Source organism: Globicephala melas, chromosome 10 (genome assembly GCF_963455315.2).
Source record: "Globicephala melas chromosome 10, mGloMel1.2, whole genome shotgun sequence".
NCBI lineage: Eukaryota > Metazoa > Chordata > Mammalia > Artiodactyla > Delphinidae > Globicephala > Globicephala melas.
This window is the reverse complement of record NC_083323.1, coordinates 27,380,709-27,399,329: the sequence shown is the minus strand read 5'-3', so window position 1 is coordinate 27,399,329 and position 18,621 is coordinate 27,380,709. Positions and strand designations below refer to the sequence as shown.

Genomic DNA, 18,621 nt, shown 5'->3' with positions numbered 1-18,621 from the left:
ATAATATAGTTTACTATACCTTAAGATCTTGCCTTGTGGCAAGAAGTTCAGATTCCTTCCCATAGAAATCAGACTGAAGCTGTTTTAGACTTTCCTGACTTTTTTCATAGGTATTTTGTAACACTGATATTTTCTGTTTCTCTGCTGCAAGTTCCTGTGCTGCTTGTGTTGACTGCTGCTGTAGTTTATTCTCAAGTTCTGTCTGAAACATACAATAGTTTTTTAAAACAGTATGCATACCAAAAACCAGTTACAAATATAGAATGAAATCCACACAACTAAGATTCCTAAGAACAAACTGAATTGTAGTTATGCCCTAAAATTCTACTTTAATAAAGTGTAACTTACCTTATAGTTACAAAATTAAAGAATTACAAAATTCAACAAGTCCTAATTTAAAAGACAAAAAATGAAACAGCAATTAAATAAAGAAAAAAGAATTTCACTGAGAATCCCAAGTACCAAGGTCTCAGGAGACTGAAAGTAACAACTACATTCTGATGGAAGATACAGTGCTGCATGCTTTAAAAAATGATATAATTTAAGGTTGAACTATGGGAAATTTCTACACGAAGTAATTAAAAAGCCATTACTAAGTTGAAGTATACTGTTTCTACTCCTTGAAATTCAAGAATAACAAGAAATTTCTACAGGTCATCTTTATTAACATCAAGGCAGAAGAAGAGAAGAAAATGTTGCAAAGGTGCAACTCCTCTAAACTCTAAACCTTCAGTCTTTAAGAAGGTTCAGGAGATATGCACAAATTATGACATAAATAAAATATATGTAAGCATAGCATGAAAAGCAGCACTTGGCTTTTAAAATAAATACACTTCAATGAAACTGCTGTTGAAGTCATCAGCGACCCCCTTGTTCCAAAATCCAATATTCATGTCCTTGTCCACATCTCATTGAACATCCCAGCAGTCCTTCAAACAGTTGATGATGCCCCCTCCTAGAAACATTCTTCAACCTGGTTTCCAGGACATCTTGTGTTTTAGGTTCTCCTCCTACCTCACTGGTCATTCCATCTTAAAATCTTTTACTAGCTCCTCTCTTGTTTGATCTCTCAATACTGTGTGACCCCACGGTTCAGTCTCTAGCCCTCTTTTATTCTATATACAGTCTCTATTTAGAAGATCCCAACTAGACCCATTTTTATTAAGGATATAGATATAAAGTACTGTAGTTTACAGCTAGGCCTTGAAATATCTTTTTTAGGATCTGTTAGGAATAAGACTGATATTGTATTGTGTGTAAACTGCACAATGTGGAAAGCAGATATATCTGTGCAAAATCTTTGCCTCTGTGCTGTCAGTGTGATGTGGTTTCTGCATGGTTATATATTACTAGTGATTTTATCAAAACTTCTAAAACTTAAATTACATGGTAAAAGATCTGTAAGAGGCTGCCTAAGTGTTAGTTGGCACATAAAGATAATTGTAGAAGTTGAAGACATGATTGCTATATTTCAATGTTTATTCCCACTCAACATATTGCCTTCTAAGCTTTCTTTTTTTGTTCAAAGCATGATCTTAAATATATGTTTAAGTTAATGGACGTAACGCAGGGTTCCTACACTGTATTGGCGTATGTTGGTGGCCCTCTGTGCCCTAGATATATGCACACACGGTGCAATTAAAAAGCTACAAAGTGAAAGTTGGTTTGGATCCTCTTCATTTCATTTGTTTAGCTTTTCTGTTATTTTTCTCTACTTACAAGTATTCCTGTGAATAAATCCTTGTTAAGTTAAATATTTTAAAAAATATTGTTTATTTACAATTGACTCCTGAATTTATGTCTCTAGCTCCAACCTCTCTGCCTGAACTCTGGGCTCATTATATCCAAGTACTTCCCTGACATCTTCACTTGAGTGATTGATAGATATCTATCTCAAGTAGAAATCTTGATCCCTGACAGCAACCCTGCTCCTCAAAAACATGCTACTTCCCCCAGTAAATATGGCCATCTATCCACTTGTACAAGCCACAAACCTAGAATTATTCTAGACTCCTCTTTCCATCATCTCTCACCATCTAACCTATCAGCAAGTCCTGATGACTCAGCTTACAAAAGATATTCCCAAATCATCCACTGCTAACACTTTAGTTCATGCCAGCATCTTGTACTTTCTAGACTACTGCAATAGTTTTTCAATGCCTTTCCTGCTTGCTCCTTTATGTCCCTTTAGTCAGATCCCACCATTCTCTGCTCAAAAATCTCCTAATCGATTCTAATTATCCTTTGAACAAAATACATCATTGTTATCTTCAAGATATATAATCTTCAAGATTATAATCTTCAAGTTTCTATGTTTATGCCTTTACCCCTGTCTACTTCTCTGAGCTCATCGCATATTACTCTTCCTCTCTCCACTATACTTAACTTATACTGGTCTCCGTTTTTAGAAAATACCAAACTTGTTCTAGCCTTAAGATCTTTGCATTAGTTGTCCCGCCCCGACCACTATATGGATAGCTCTTGTATTTCATGTTATCAGCTCAAATCTCTTCAGAGGGGCTTCTTTGATCACTCAACCTTTTAGTAGGACTCTGTCCCATCACTGTCTTTCACATCACCCTGTTTAAGTTTCTTCGCCCCAAGAAAGTTTAAGTCCATGAGAATAGGTTCCTTGTCTGTTCACAGCTACACCTCCAACACCTAGAACTGTGTCCGTGGCACAGAATAGGTGCCTAGTAATGTTTCTCGAATGAATAAATGACAAACAGATGGGAGGTGGACAAATAGAGCCCACGACATCCATTAAGAGCCTCTTATAATAGTCCACATAAGAGAAAAAAATAGCCTAGACTAAGACTGTGGAAGTTGGGAAATAAGAAAAGGGGATAGATTCAAGAGAGCTAGGAAGCAGATTGCCAGGAGGCAGTGCTAACTGCCTATAGAGGAAAGGGGGCTCATCACCACACACATTATCTGATAACATCCCACATTACCTCCAATTTAGAGTCTTCACGATGAAGAATTCCTGGACATTGTTTTTCGTGTTGAAGACTACACTGCATTTTTTTTTTTTTTTGGTAGAATACTACTTCTTTTCTTTAACATTTCCCCCCCCACAATCTAGTTTTCTTTCTCTTCAATCACCTTTATGGCTCAAATAAGCCCTCTACAAAGTCTCAACACTGATCATAATTGCCCTCTGGGTTCATATTTGGGCCTTCATTTTACTTACTCTAAATGACAGGCTGATTCATTCATTCATTTTTTTAAAAATCATTGATAGCTTATTTGTTAGAAAACACAGTTCTCTGACTTTGAGGGATTCAAATCTATTAGTGGTTAAGTTAAATAAAAGAAAATAAAAAAATAAAAAGATCAATGTAACAGCTTGATAATGGGTTTAACAGAAGTAAACCCAAAGTTCCAAAGGAGAATACAGGAGGGTCAATCATTTACAATTTATCCTTCACAAGCTTATCAGTTTTTGCTCTAAAACAGGTCTGACTACATTTCTCCCTTCTAAAGATTTTTACCTTTAGTCTTCCAATATTAAAAATTTAAAGTGGAAACAACTATACAATATCTACTGTGATCTGATTTCATCTAATTCTGTAGCGTTATCTCCCCTCACTTCTCCACTTACGAGGTATTCCAATAGCAAATCTTCTATAACGACATTTTTTTTAAGTTTTGCAAACTTTGCTAATATTGTTTCCTCTCCTTTGAAATATCTAATTTCCTCTTTTGTTTAATCTTTCAAAATTAGCGTAGTCTTCAAAGACACAGTTCAAATGCTAGCTCCTCTAGAAAGCCAGTCAAAATTTCCATTAAGTTCTAATTTTTCTCATTCTCCTTTCTACTAGTTTTCTTTTTCCCTACATACCTGATTCCTCATTAAATTATAGGCTACTTGAGAATAGGGGCCATATCCTATTCATTCTGTATTCCCACATTAGGTTTCAAATAAGGTTGGTACAGGAACTGATGACTTATATAGCCTTGCTGGATTTACCTGTGACTCCCAAACAATCACAATCACATTAAAAAAGTGTATGTATATGTGTGTTTCATATAGATAGATAGATGTAGATATAGATATATATGGGGTGTGTGTTGTGTGTGTGTATTCATACACATCTATACCCATTTAAACTTTATCCTTGTTTTTCCTATTTCACTGTGGCCCAGTGAAAAGTTTCCGGAGACCATCACTGTATGGTTTACCAGGCAAAATGGCACTGGGCACACACAGTACTAGGTACTTTAAATACATTATCGCAATCTTTTTTTTTAATAGATCTTTATTGAAGTATAATTGCTTCAAATTATCTCAACCTTTACAACTCTATGACCCTACTTTGTTTAGTCCAGAAAGATGGATCACTCTCCTGTGACCATAAACCTAATGTGTGTCACACAGAATTTAAATTCAAATTTGCCTGCCTCTAAAATTTATCTTCTTTCCATGATAGTACACTGCTCCTCAATAAAACTAAACAATTCTTGCCTTTCAGTGATTCTCTAGGTAACTCCAAATCCCAAGTCTAATTTACAGAGACTGGCTATCTACCCAACACTCCCCCAAAATGCTGTCCTCCCCGAGGTTAAAGGTGTTCCTTTTTCTAGCATTCATCCACTGACACAAGTGAACTACTGCTATGAATGTTTGTGACACCCCCTCCCCCCGACAAATTCTTGTTGAAGCCTAGATCAAATGTGATGGTATTTGGATGTGGAGTCTTTGGGAGGTCATGAGGGTGGAGCCCTCGTGAATGGGATTAGTGCCCTTATAAGAAGAAACACAAGAGATAATCTCAGTCATATAAGGATACAGCATATAAGGATACAGCAAGAAGACAGCTGTCCACATGCCAGAAAGTGGGCCCCCACCAGACATTCAATATGCCAGTGCCTTTATCTTAAACTTCCCAGTTTCCGGAACTGTGAGAAATAAATGCTTATTTTTTAAACCACCAAGTCTATGGTATTTTTGTTATAACAGTCCCAAGTAAGACAACTACCGATAAGAACATTTCCTCTGAATCTCAAAATCCTTAAGGTGTCATCTAGTAAAGCCATGCAAAGTATAGGCAATATATATTAATCATAAATCTGGAAGAAATCTTACTATAATTAATAAGTTAATAAAAAAGAAAATATGCTAAAAATAATTGTTGGTTTTTTTTTAATTTACTAAGTCATACTGTTATAAAAATGAAGATCTAAGGAAAACTTGAATATGAGGCTAATAGATTTTGGGAAAAAATGACCTCAAGATATCAAATCATAGAACAAAATACATACTATGATAATTATATCCTGATGTATGATTATATACAACACACACAAAAAAAGGATAGACAAATTTGTCTACTCTTGTTTCTGTTATTAGAAAATTACCCTTTTGTAAAATAACCATAATAATAGTTATAAAAATAGTGGTCAACATAAAATATGTATTTGTGGGGTTAATTTTTTTTTTCCTCTAGTAATGTGACAAGCCAACTATTAATAACATGACATATTTTGCTTGTTTTACATACTAGGGATCTTATATCTTTCTACTCCATGAACTAATTAATATGCATACATCAACAGTGGGGAAAACCTCATTTTGTTCAAATATTAAGTTCAATCCACTTTTATCAACTCTTAGTCTGGACAAGTATTAAAACATACTTAAGGGGCTTCCCTGGTGGCGCAGTGGTTGAGAGTCCGCCTGCCGATGCAGGGGACACGGGTTCGTGCCCCGGTCTGGGAGGATCCCACATGTCGCAAAGCGGCTGGGCCCGTGAGCCATGGCCGCTGAGCCTGCGCATCCGGAGCCTGTTGCTCCGCAACGGGAGAGGCCACAACAGTTAGAGGCCCGTGTACCGCAAAAAAAAAAAAAAACATACTTAAGGATGAAGAACGGATGCTTAATAATAAATCAGGATAGGTTTGGAAATGGAAACCATTATAACTTAAAAAACCAAACAATTATAAATATATGAAACCTATACTACTGAATATTTAAATATATCTCAATTTATGATTTTTGTTCTAGATTATATTCCCTTAATGAGGATAATTTATTTTTAAATTCCTGTAAAATTTTCTAATACACTAGAAATGTATAAATTATTCTCTTAACATTGTTAGTTATATCTTATTTTACAAAAAGGTAGTTTTATGCCTATCAAACAAATGATTAGTGCTAGAATTTCAAATAAGAATTATCTAACAACATGGTTATAGTGAATGGAAATCCAGACATAGATATTTAGTCATATAATTAAGTGCATTTATACATTTAACTTAGAAAAAATTTGAGCATATGTAAAATTTTCTTCGTTGTAACTCATCTGTGTTACTATCATATTGTTATCTTAACTGCAAACTTTTTCTTCCCATAAAAAGTAAACAAATATATCACTACCTTCTGTGAAACAGCAATTTTAACCTCTCCTTGGAGTGCTTCAATTTGCTTTTTCTTCTGTTCAGTCAATTGCTTTAGCTCATTTATGTTACCCTGAAGTTGTTGTTCTTCTTTTTCCTTTTGTGTTAAACTATTCTGGGCCTGTATGACTTGTCCCTGCATTGAACTGAGCTCCAGCTTCAGCTGATGAGAAGTCTAAAAGAAAATAAAACCTGTTTAGCGTTCATTTATCCATGCAACACACATTTATTGAGTACCTATTCATGCCAAGCACTACTCTAAGTAGAAACTACTGAGTCTATTGGCCACAAATAATCAGTAGTAAACCAAAAAGAAAAATCCCTACCCTCATGGAGCTTTCATAACTGACACTATTCACTACTGGATGACATGCTGGATTAATCTTCAATATTTGTTTAATCTTGCCTTCCTTTTTAACTTATACATTTGGATAGAGCTTGCAAATGAACTAGATTAGTGTTCTCTTATATCATAGAAAAAGGGAAAATCAACATCAATCTTTAGATTGCTGAAATGTCTACTGTTTTGAATATTCTCAAAATGCTAACTGCATTCCCTGACAGTCCAGTGGTTAGGACTCGGCGCTTTCACTGCCAGGCCTGGGTTCGACCCCTGGTCAGGGAACTAAGATCCCTGCAAGCAGCACAGTGGGGCCAAAGAAAGTAAAATAAATAATTTTTTTAAAAAAATGCTAAATGAGCCTGTTGGCCAGTGAATCAGAAAAGTTAGCTTCATATTAACTGTGATAAAACCAAGATAATTTTTGGCAAATATGTTTAGTATCTGTCTGATGACACTAAACTATACCACACAATTGTTTCCTCATTTAGAGATTTGAGGCATATTTTGCTACTACCTTATTTTAACAATCTTCTAGGATATATTTCTGTTCAAAATTAGATATCATATAGAAGTCACACTGAGGTTCCTCTGTGGCCAAGGTGAACTACACTACCTCTCACCCGTCCAACCAAAGTAATGTTTACATATTTTATGCATATTTCATTAAGAACCTAATTTGAGCATCTGACCATTCAAAGTTACTTTTGAAAAAGTTTCAGTGCTATATATGGATGCTTCAGCTTATCTCCAATACAAACGGAAATATTTTTGTGCAAAACAGGAGTCAGGTAGTGTTAATAATGATTATGTTATGATAACCAATAATAAAGTAATAGCTAACATTTGACCATTTATTTTGTTACAGCTGGTATTCTGAGCACTTTGAAATATATTAACCCATTTATTTCTCGCAATAAGTCTATGACACAGATTCTACTATTAGCCCCATCTTACTGCTGAGGAAACTGGAGCACAGAGAGATCAAGTCATCTGCCTAAGAAGGCAAGGCAAGACAGCATAGCTAATAATTGGCACAGTCAGGATATAAATTTGCACAATCTGGATTCACAGCTTGGGTATTAAACCTCTATAATTTTGCCACTTACATGGCTGGCATATAAAGCACAGGTGTCTTCTTTCAATCAACAACCAGAACACAATCGCACTAAAGACTTGTCAGGACCATGTTTTGCTGCTTTATCAAATCTGATCTCTAGAAAGCTACATGCCTGGACTCTAGCTGCTAGAGGTATGTCTTCAGAGAATAACAATATATATTATACCCATTTATTTCCTCATTTGCTTGTTTGTTTTGATGGAGAACAAAAGAAGCATTAATCATAGAAAAATCTCTGAATTGTTATAAAACCATTATCAAATATGCCATTAATATAAATGTCCATGAAATAAAGAGCCCTTAAAATGTCATTTCTATGGAAAATCTATTAAGACTCTTTTTATCCATAGTAATGTTCCTTAATCTAGATTATCTAATTATAACTCTACAGTTAGTTGACCCAATTTTCTACCTTTATTAATAATAATCTTTTATTTTGGGCCTTTTATTAAACTAGCTTGAAACTTTTTAGTAGTAGGTAGAACACAAATGAAAAAACCTTCTTTTGACTTAAGTATTGTGAAAATATTTTGAAAATATAAAGACCTTATTATGCTTTACATATTTTTTGTTATAGAAAAAAAATCTTACCTCCTTCTCTTTTTCAAGTGACTTTTTCAGTTCATTCTGTTCCTTATGCGTGCTTTCTGTCTGTACTTGAAGTTGCTGCTTTAATTCTTTGCACGTTTTCTCCTAAAAAAATGGAAACTACATTATGCAGAAAATATTTGTAGTGAATTTAAGAATTTTGGTTTACAATCTCAGTAAGATCCACGCAAGGAAATAAACCAGAATCACTGATGATTTAAGATGGGACAAAATCATCCATTTCAATAATAAAAACAGGCAAATATTATAGCAGTAAATGGGGAGGGAGAGGAAAAGGCTAAGAGTTTCTATTATCAACCAATAGTCACAATAAATACTTTAGATAATATTTAGACAAGATTTTAGAATACTTTGGAAACCACATTTTTATGTCACAGAATTAATTAACTTATACTATTTTAAAAGTAGAATAATGGGCTTCAAAAAATGGAAGCAAATTTTTTTAAAGTATTGAAACAACAAATAAAAATAATTACATATAACTTAAGTGGGAACATATACAGATAGAAGATGTTTCCTCCAAACAGAAAGGAACATAAAAACAACATACGAAAATCATGTTTTTTATGGTACTCAACACTTTCACTGACCTTCATATTGAGAACAAAAGAATTTTACTTTTGCTGTTATTCTGGGTCAAAATATTTCTGAGAATACATTCCTCTTTACACATTTCCTGAGACTCAGATTTTTTTTCTCTATAGTTTAAATATTTTTTACAGTATCTCTAAGACATGGTATTATCTAGAGTTTTAGAAAATTGAATGAAGAATTAAGAAAGCTTATAGCACCAGAGTTAAAAATCATTTAGATCTTTCTGGTCTTCTTTCTTTTTTTTTATAGTCAAGTGAAAAACATTTCAACTAGTAGCTATATTCTCTGTGGAAGTGTCCCTGAGGACAAACATGCTGTAGTCTTTCCCAAATCTAGCACCAGACCCAGAATAGAGAAAAACTATATACTCAACTGAAAATTTTCTGGGCCATTGGAAAATCACACACACAAACACCAATATCTTTTTCTCAGGTTAAGTAATCCCAATTCCTTTCCTCTAAGAACACTTAAAATCACTTAAATGCAGGGTGAAAAGTCAACAGTGAATTAAGCAGAAAAGTCACTACATTTTAAATAAAAATCACTTCTACCTAAGACAGTAAACATAAACAACTAACCAAATCTAATACAGCAGCTTTTCCTTTCTGGTTTTCCTTTTCAAATTCACTTTTGGAGTTCTTCAAAGAATCAGAAACTTCTGATAATTTCTCTTTTGCTGCAGAAAGCTCTGCTACTAGAGTTTCTTTCTCCATCTTCACTTTTTGTAGTTCTGTTACTGCTGTGTGAACTTTGTTATTCAATTCCTTGTACTGCATCTTTGCATCTTGACTTAAATTTTCAATTTCTTGTTTAAGGACTTTTTTTTCTTCTTCTTGCTTGTTAAGCATTTGCTTAATATTTTCAAGCGCTTCAGATTTCTTCTGTAGATCCAACTTTGCATTGGATACTCTAAATATTTAAGAAACAATTTCTTTAATAATGCATAATTTACCATTCAAATAAATTATTGAGTTTTAAAACTTTCTTGTGTAGTTAAGAAGTAAAAACAATAATTTAATATCATAAAACCGCACAACTGAAAAATGCCTTAGAACATCTGATCCAATGATTTAACAGATGAAGATGATTTTCCTCAAGTCAAATAAATTAGTGGTAAAGCCAAGACCATCTAAGCCCATGACTTAATCCAGTCTTGTTGACCACAATGTATCACCAAATAAATCTGTGCAAACAGCAAACCCTCTAGTGTATGACAGCCAGAAATGTTTTCCCATGTGCCCTAAAGAACCTATTTATTACATTAGCCCCCATGCACAGAACTCTGCCTCTTTCCTTGAAAAACTAAAACACATTATGTGTTTGCCAGGTCTTAAACTTGAAAACACATAAGATAACCAGGAAAAATAAAGTTAAAAAATAGAAGAAATATTTCATTTCAAACATGGAGGAAAGACAAAAGATTTACTTTAATCCTAGAGCCTAGCAGATTATATAAAAGATTTGTTATCATTTAATATAAGTTTTCTACACCGGAATGAATTAAAAAGTTACAAGAACCTGAAACTAACATGATATTGTAAATCAACTATACTTCAATTTTTTAAAACAGGAAAAAAAAAGTTATAAGAATGAGGAAATGAAGATATTCATTTTTATGAATGAAGATATTCATTCATAATTCCTCATTTAAATGAGGAAATGAAGATATTCATTCAAGTTTAAGAAAGTTAAACTAAAGACTTTGCTTTCATAAAATGAATAAAGTTATGCATATTACATATCAAAAGAAAAGAACACATTAAAGATCAACCATTTTTTAAAGTGCAAATGAAACCAAGTGCAAAGTAATATTTCTAGAATGCATACTATTTCCAATGTACTTTACTATCAATGTACTTTATTATAAATTCAACAATATGTTAAAGAGAGGTTATTAAAAAATGTACCAGCCACATAATTGAAGTTGGGTATTAAAACAATACCAGAACTGCATCTATACCTTGAAGTTTTCTAACTTTTAGTCCCAGAAACTTACTTTTACTTTAAAAAAAGTAGCTAGAACATATGAAGGCACATTCACAGGATCCTGTACCTTGTGGATTTTTAAAGGTCTAAATAGAAAAGTCATTGTACTAATATTACTTTACCATTTAATATAGTTAAAATCCCTGTCAAGCAACCCTAAAACTGGGACTTGATATATTTACTATGCTACTTAACTTTTCCATAAGTAATTATTATAAAATCATAAGACTATGTGAATCAAAGAAAGCAAACAGAAATAAAGGCTTGCACAAATACCATATGCTAACATATATATATGAAATCTAAGAAAAAAACAAAAAATGTCATGAAGAACCTAAGGGGTAAAATGGGAATAAAGCCACAGACCTACTAGAGAATGCACTTGAGGACATGGGGAGGGGGAAGGGTAAGCTGTGACAAAGTGAGAGAGTGGCATGGACATATATACACTACCAAACGTAAAACAGATAGCTAGTGGGAAGCAGCCGCATAGCACAGGGAGATAGCTCGGTGCTTTGTGACCACCTAGTGGGGGGAGATAGGGAGAGTGGGAGGGAGACGCAAGAGGGAAGAGATATGGGAACATATGTATATGTATAACTGATTCACTTTGTTATAAAGCAGAAACTAACACACCATTGTAAAGCAATTATACTCCAATAAAGATGTAAAAAAAAAAAGTCAGTTTTGATATCTATCTTTATCTATACCAGCTCTCTATTATGTAAAAAAGTTAATAGTAGATCCCTATTTATATTGAAACTTGTATATATATATCACACAAATACATACAGAATTTTATTTTAAATATGCCTGTTTTCTATTACACTAAAACCCTTTGAGACATATCTCATTAAATATTTTAAATTAGTGGCTTTACATTTCATGACAAACCTCTAGACATAAAAATAATAAAAAATTCTTTAGTACAAAAAAAAAAGAAATAAAGCCTTGCATAGTGACTATAAAACTTAGTTTATTTTTTTCAAAGTCACTTAAGGAAGTAATAAATAAATCCACAATCTGGGAAACCTTAACATCCCTTTCTCAGAAACTGACAGAAATGACCAGAGAAAAAAATTGGCAAGGATATAGAAGATTAGAACAACATTATCAACCACCTTAACCTAACTGATATTTATAGAACACTTTACCCAAAAACACATATATGTGTACATGGAAACTTAACCAAGATAAACCATACACTGTGCCCTAAATGAAAATTTGAAATGTCTGAATTTTACTGAGTATGTTCTCCTACCAAAATGGAATTAAATTAGAAATGAATAACAGTAAGATATCTAGAAGGGTCCTAAATATTTGAAAAGTAAACAATATACTCCTAAGTAACCTGTAAATCAAAGAAATCACAAAGGATATTTGAAAATACATTAAACCGCAGAGTAATGAAAATACATTATAAGATGGAATTTGGAGGGAAAGAGTTGCATGCAGAGTGAAGGTGGCCCTTGAGAAAGTGGAGCTCTGTACCCTGTTATCTGGGCTGAGTCCTATGACCAGGGGTGAGGTTTAGTCAAACCTCAGATGTGTTTACCCAGCCCTTCTTTCTTAGGCAGTTCTCTAGAAATGCAGGACCCCACATAAGAAATGTTTGCATAAAGTATAAAGGCAAAAATTTTTAAAACCTCAGTAGAAATGGAAAGAAACACTGGGCCCATAGCGGGCCTTGGGAAAGAGAACAAGAACCAACTCAAAGGTCATCTTCACAGACACATGACTGGGTTCCAGAGGTGACAAATCACTCAGTGGGTGATACAAAGGATCAGATGTACTCCCCAAATACCTAGGCACTGGAAACGACGATGTTAAGAGAAGAAATGCCACTTGAGGCACAAAATGCATCTGTATATCCTCAAGTTCACAATGTCAGGACCCAATTTACTAGCTGTGAGAACAAAAACATTTTGTCATCACTCCCAAAACAAGGATGAAACCATGAAGGTATAAAACAATTTACTATCATCAACTTTGATGGGTTTTATTTCATTTCCCTGAAAGGTACTGAATAACTTTCCCAGGCTCTCAGCTTCCAGCTTTACTACTGAGAGTCAAAAACCCTCACCATCCTGACACAGATCCAGTCTGCCAACTGTCAGAGTGGTGTATTTGGCCTTTAAAGACAAAGTCTACTGAAATGTGACTGGTCACAAGCCCTCCTATTTAACCATACTGTGATGGCTTTATTTTTCATTCACATTAATATCAGTAGTTGATAGAATCAAATAAATCTTTAAGCACTGTGATAGCAAAATTGAAATCTTATGAAACTTAGTTTATAATCCTCTCCCTTAAGTAGTTTAGCTTACGTTTCTTTCTCCTTTTCAAGTTGTTTACTCAATTCTGTGGCTCTAAGTTCTAAATCTGTGTTCAGCTGTCTTTGCTCTTGTAGATCCTGCAAAGCTTGCTCCTTGTTTGCTTTAACTTCAAGAGTATCAGCTTCCAGTTTCTATGGCAGAAATATAAAACCATTTTAATGTCAACGATTATCTATCTATTAAACATTATAACATTTATTTACACTCAAATTAGTGTTGACATAACACACAAAAATAACCAAAAATATTTATGTTATAATAAAAAACACATTCTGAAGCCATCACTGAATAAAGAAGCCATTTATCTTGGAATCTTTCAGAAGACCTAGCAGCTGGCTTTATATATGACAGGCAGTCACTAAGTTTTCACTTTTTAAAATGAACTCTGGGGCTTCCCTGGTGGCGCAGTGGTTGAGAGTCCGCCTGCCGATGCAGGGGACATGGGTTCGTGCCCTGGTCCGGGAAGATCCCACATGCCGCGGAGCAGCTGGGCCCGTGAGCCATGGCCGCTGAGCCTGTGCGTCCGGAGCCTATGCTCCGCAACAGGAGAGGCCACAGCAGTGAGAGGCCCGCATACCACAAAAAAAAATTAATTAATTAAAAAATTAAATAAATAAATAAAATGAACTCTGAATAAGAGAATAAATTTAATTATATTTATTACTTGAGTAAAAGTTATTAACTCAAGTATGAAAAAACTAAGTAACAGGTTCACACATGGGCCCACTTAAAATATATAATCCTGGGACTTCCCTGGTAGAGCAGCGGTTAAGAATCTGCCTGCCAATGCAGGAGACACGGGTTCAAGCCCTGGTCTGGGAAGATCCCACATGCCACGGAGCAACTAAGTCCGTGCGCTACAACTACTAAACCTGTGCTCTACAGCCCACGAGCCACAACTACTGAGCCTGCACACCTAGAGCCCGTGCTCTGCAATAAGAGAAGCCACCACAATGAGAAGCACGCACACCGCAACAAAGAGTAGCTCCCGCTCGCCACAACTAGAGAAAGCCTGCACGCAGCAACGAAGACCCAATGCAGCCAAAAATAAGTAAATTTATTTTAAAATAAATAAATAAAATATATAATCCTTTATATTCAGCTTACAACACTGTTATATAATTATAAATATTCAAAACTAAAATGGAGTTGTCATGTCATCCTTCTCATTAACACCTATTGACCCTAAATATAAAGCCAATTAAACTTCTGATTTTGCTTCTTTAATCTCTTGGTCTAGAGATTATTATTCTTCACACTATGGCTTCTATTTCATACATATACATATAACTGTATGTATTTTTACGAAGTTACAAAATCAAACTGTTAAATATATAGTTTAAACATCTATAAGCAATGCTTTTCTTGTATAGTTGTAAAAATTTTGCATACTATTTTATAAGGCAATTTAGGTACCCGTGGCTGTTACTCAACACTTACACTGGATATTCAATGTAACTATGTTAATTCTATTAACTACATATATACACAAACACACACATATATATATAAAACAGGTGGAATACTTCCTAAAATAATAATTACAAAATGTTAAATATCCGACATTGTCATGGATCACAATAGACACTAGTGGTTCTAAATATCTTTTTTGGGGGGGGGGGCACGCCACGAGGCATGCGGGATCTTAGTTCCTTGACCAGGGATCAAACGCGTACCTGCCCTGCAGTGGAAGCATGGAGTCTTAACCACTGTACCACCAGAGAAGTCCCTAAATAACTATTTTTAAAAGATACTCAAATAGAATTCTCATTAGATGCCTTTCATCTTAAAAAAAAGACCAAAATAAAGTTTTTCTGTTCTTTTCAACCATTACATTATGTAATTGATCATACCATTATCACTGACCATAAAGAAAAGGGAACCCACAAATAGAATTGTAAATGTAATTTTCTTCTTCCATGTTATATTGCTATAGATGCACATATAGAAATATACATAGCCCATGATTCTATAATTGTACAGAAGTGCTTCATCTGACTGTGAAGGTATAAGTTACATATATAGTAACTTGAGAAATTTTTCTTTAACTTACAGAAGTTCTAATTTAAAGGACAAAGGACTCAGGTCAAATCCTTCTCTAATATGTGTAGTCAGTCATTTAATCTCTTTAGTATAAATCAATACTTTCACTTGAAGTTGTGTTAAAGAAAGAAGCAATTTACCATAATGTAAATTATAATAGTTTTAATAATATTAAATTAGAAACAAAATCCAAAGGGTATAAATGTAAAATGTAAAAAAAGGAAGAAATATACCATACCTGAATATTACATTGGAATAAGGAGGGAAGGAGACAGGAATGATAGGGCAGAAGAGACTTCACAACAATAAAAAACTAAGTTCCTTGTAATTAGAGTAGATCCTTGGTTGGTTGTCTCTTTAAAACACTTACACATTACAATGCAACCCGTATATATGTAAACTGCTATTTGTAAAAGCCATCCATTAGTGAAGAAATTAAAAGTAAAGGTGGAATCCAAAATTAAGACATGAAAAAACTACAAGTAATTTTTTAAACTGGTATATCACAACTTCACACTTGTTTGCAAATTTAAAATCTTTGATTCCTTCTAGGTCATCAATTTCCATTGCTACAGCAGTAGAAAATATGGCCACAGTTTCCTTTATACAAACCTTAATTTGACATTCCAGTTCTTCAGTTTTCTGTTCTAAAGAGAGGTGTTTCTCTTTATATTCTTTAAGATGACTTTCCAGCTGACTGCAATGTTCTTGCTTATCCTGCAACTTTGTAGTGACCTGATCCAACTGAGTAGTGATCTTATTTAACTCCTATAAAAAATACAATTAAAGATAACTTTGGTAAGGTTTACTTTGCTGTAATGCCCAAATGTTTGTTCAAAGTAAAGTAGAAAACTCTAACTTTATTTAAGAAACTATTGTGAGTAAGACCATAGATAAGTCTAATAATATATCAGAGGTTATATTTACCCACCAATGTAAAGGACCTGAACTGAAGTTGTACATAGTCTGAGATACTACGTTTACATACATAAGAGCTCAATAACTTTTTCTAGGAAGAGTTATTTTAGGAGCCAAAAGATACAACAGAATATTAAACAGGCTAATAATAAAACAACACTTTTATACTATAATTAAATGTTTTCAATGTTCAAAACACCATTTTTTAATATAATTTTTTAATTACAGGGATTACATTATAAAACTTGAGCAATTCATTGGGAATATCTAGTTGCACAGAAAAAAACAAAATAAAAATTACTAGTAAATCCACTACCCACAGATAATTACTATTTTTTCATAACTTTCCTTCTAGTCTTTTCTGTATGTTAGTTTCTATTTTTTGATTTGTACTTTTAAAATAAAGGAGGTCGCTTTACATACTGTTTTACTGTACCCTCCTTTGTTTTTTTTGTTGTTGTTTTGTGGGTTTTTTTGCGGTACGCGGACCTCTCACTGCTGTGGCCTCTCCTGTTGCGGAGCATAGGTTCCGGACGCGCAGGCTCAGTGGCCATGGCTCACGGGCCCAGCCGCTCTGCGGCATGTGGGATCTTCCCGGACCGGGGCACAAACCCATGTCCCCTGCATCAGCAGGCAGACTCTCAACCACTGCGCCACCAGGGAAGCCCTAACCTCCTTTGTTTTTACATAACAATGCGTCATGAAACTGTGACATTATTTTCTAAAATATCATTATACATGACTGCGTAAATTTCTATTTTATCAATAGAGACCATTTTTTGCCAAATGTCCTATTTTATATTCTTAGATTGCTACAAACCTTTCTGCAGATATGCTAACAGCATGCTTAAAACTACGATTATTCCCTTAGGGTAAAGGACTAAAAGTGAGCTAATGAATATGAAAAATCCTAAAGGTCTTAAAATAAATATATTGCCAACCAGCTTCCCCTACCACCATCAAAAGGTTCAACTAATGTATACTATCGCAAGCAAGGTATGGAAGTGGCTTGTTCTTCTACACCATGTCCAATCCTTCCAGTGTTAAACACTTACAAACATTTTACCTTAATAAAGGCATATTCCATTATTGTCTTAATTTGCAATTGGTTCTTAATGAACTTGAGGATTTGCTAATATAGTTTTGATCATTTACTTTTGTTTTTAGTCACTTATTTCTTATGTAAAAGTGTTTTAAACATCAACAATATTAGCCCTTCATCAGACATACTTCAGAAAATGTTTTATTCTTTTGCTACTTGCTTTAGAATTTTGTAATATTTTTGGCAGGTAAATTTTAAACTTTTATGTGGTTATTCTTATAAATACTTTTTCCACTATAGTTCCTGGCACTGACCTAATACTTAGAAAATACTTTCCAGATGTGTTTAGCAATAATGTAAATAACAATATAAAGTAAAAAGCAAGCTGCAGAACAACATATATAATGATAGTATATGTATAAAACAAAAAGATCTGTGTATGTGTATATACACACACACATATATTTTTGTTCAATGTTTATATATGTCTGGAAGGATACATACCAAATTTAAAAGCAAAATTTCCATATAAGGAGAAAAGACGGATTGGGGTTAAGGGTTAATATAGAAAATCATTTTGTTTTGTTAACTTCAGACACTACTATATTGTTTAAAAACTGTTTGGACCAACAACCAGTATTTACTTCTCAAGCAAAAAGTAAACTTTAAAAATTCCTACCTGGTCAAAGGTAAGAAAAATCTACCAGCATTTTGAGCTTGGCCCTAAAGGAGGAAGCTTTTATTCTACCAGAAGTGTTGAGAAGAGTAACTTGTGTATGCTTTCCAGCCCTACTTACTCCTACCCCCAAGAAAAGAGAGTAACTCTTACTATTGAGATGGAATACATGGTGCTCTTTTCCTGCTTCCAAGTAGGAAGTATACCTGGGTCACAGCCTGATTACCTACTTAAAACAGGTGTGGAAATCTGTCTCTTCCCCAGTCATTGGCACTTGATGGGATGAAGCAACAATTCAACAATTAGGAGTAAACATTTCAGCTCCACACCAAGGTCTATGTTATGGGAGAAATACAATATTAAGAAGCTCAACCATAGCTGCACAAGTCGAGCTTTATCAAAAGCAAAGATGGGGCTTCCCTGGTGGCGCAGTGGTTGAGAGTCCGCCTGCCGATGCAGGGGACGCGGGTTCGTGCCCAGGTCAGGAAAGATCCCACATGCCGCAGAGCGGCTTGGGCCCGCGAGCCATGGCCGCTGAGCCTGTGCGTCTGGAGCCTG

At 34.3% G+C, this 18,621-nt stretch overlaps 1 protein-coding gene across 3 annotated transcripts in view; it reads right to left on the bottom strand.

The window, feature by feature from the left end:
* EEA1 (early endosome antigen 1) overlaps positions 1-18,621 on the bottom strand; it is a 131,335-nt gene that overhangs the window by 15,886 nt on the left and 96,828 nt on the right. For all 3 annotated transcript variants that reach the window (XM_030856399.2, XM_030856401.2, XM_030856403.2), the window contains 6 exons: positions 16,040-16,195; positions 13,376-13,515; positions 9,641-9,971; positions 8,451-8,552; positions 6,380-6,574; positions 20-202 (listed from right to left, as the gene is read on the bottom strand). In XM_030856399.2, coding sequence (XP_030712259.1) covers positions 20-202; positions 6,380-6,574; positions 8,451-8,552; positions 9,641-9,971; positions 13,376-13,515; positions 16,040-16,195 — 1,107 coding nt within the window. The remainder of the gene's footprint in view (positions 1-19; positions 203-6,379; positions 6,575-8,450; positions 8,553-9,640; positions 9,972-13,375; positions 13,516-16,039; positions 16,196-18,621) is intronic.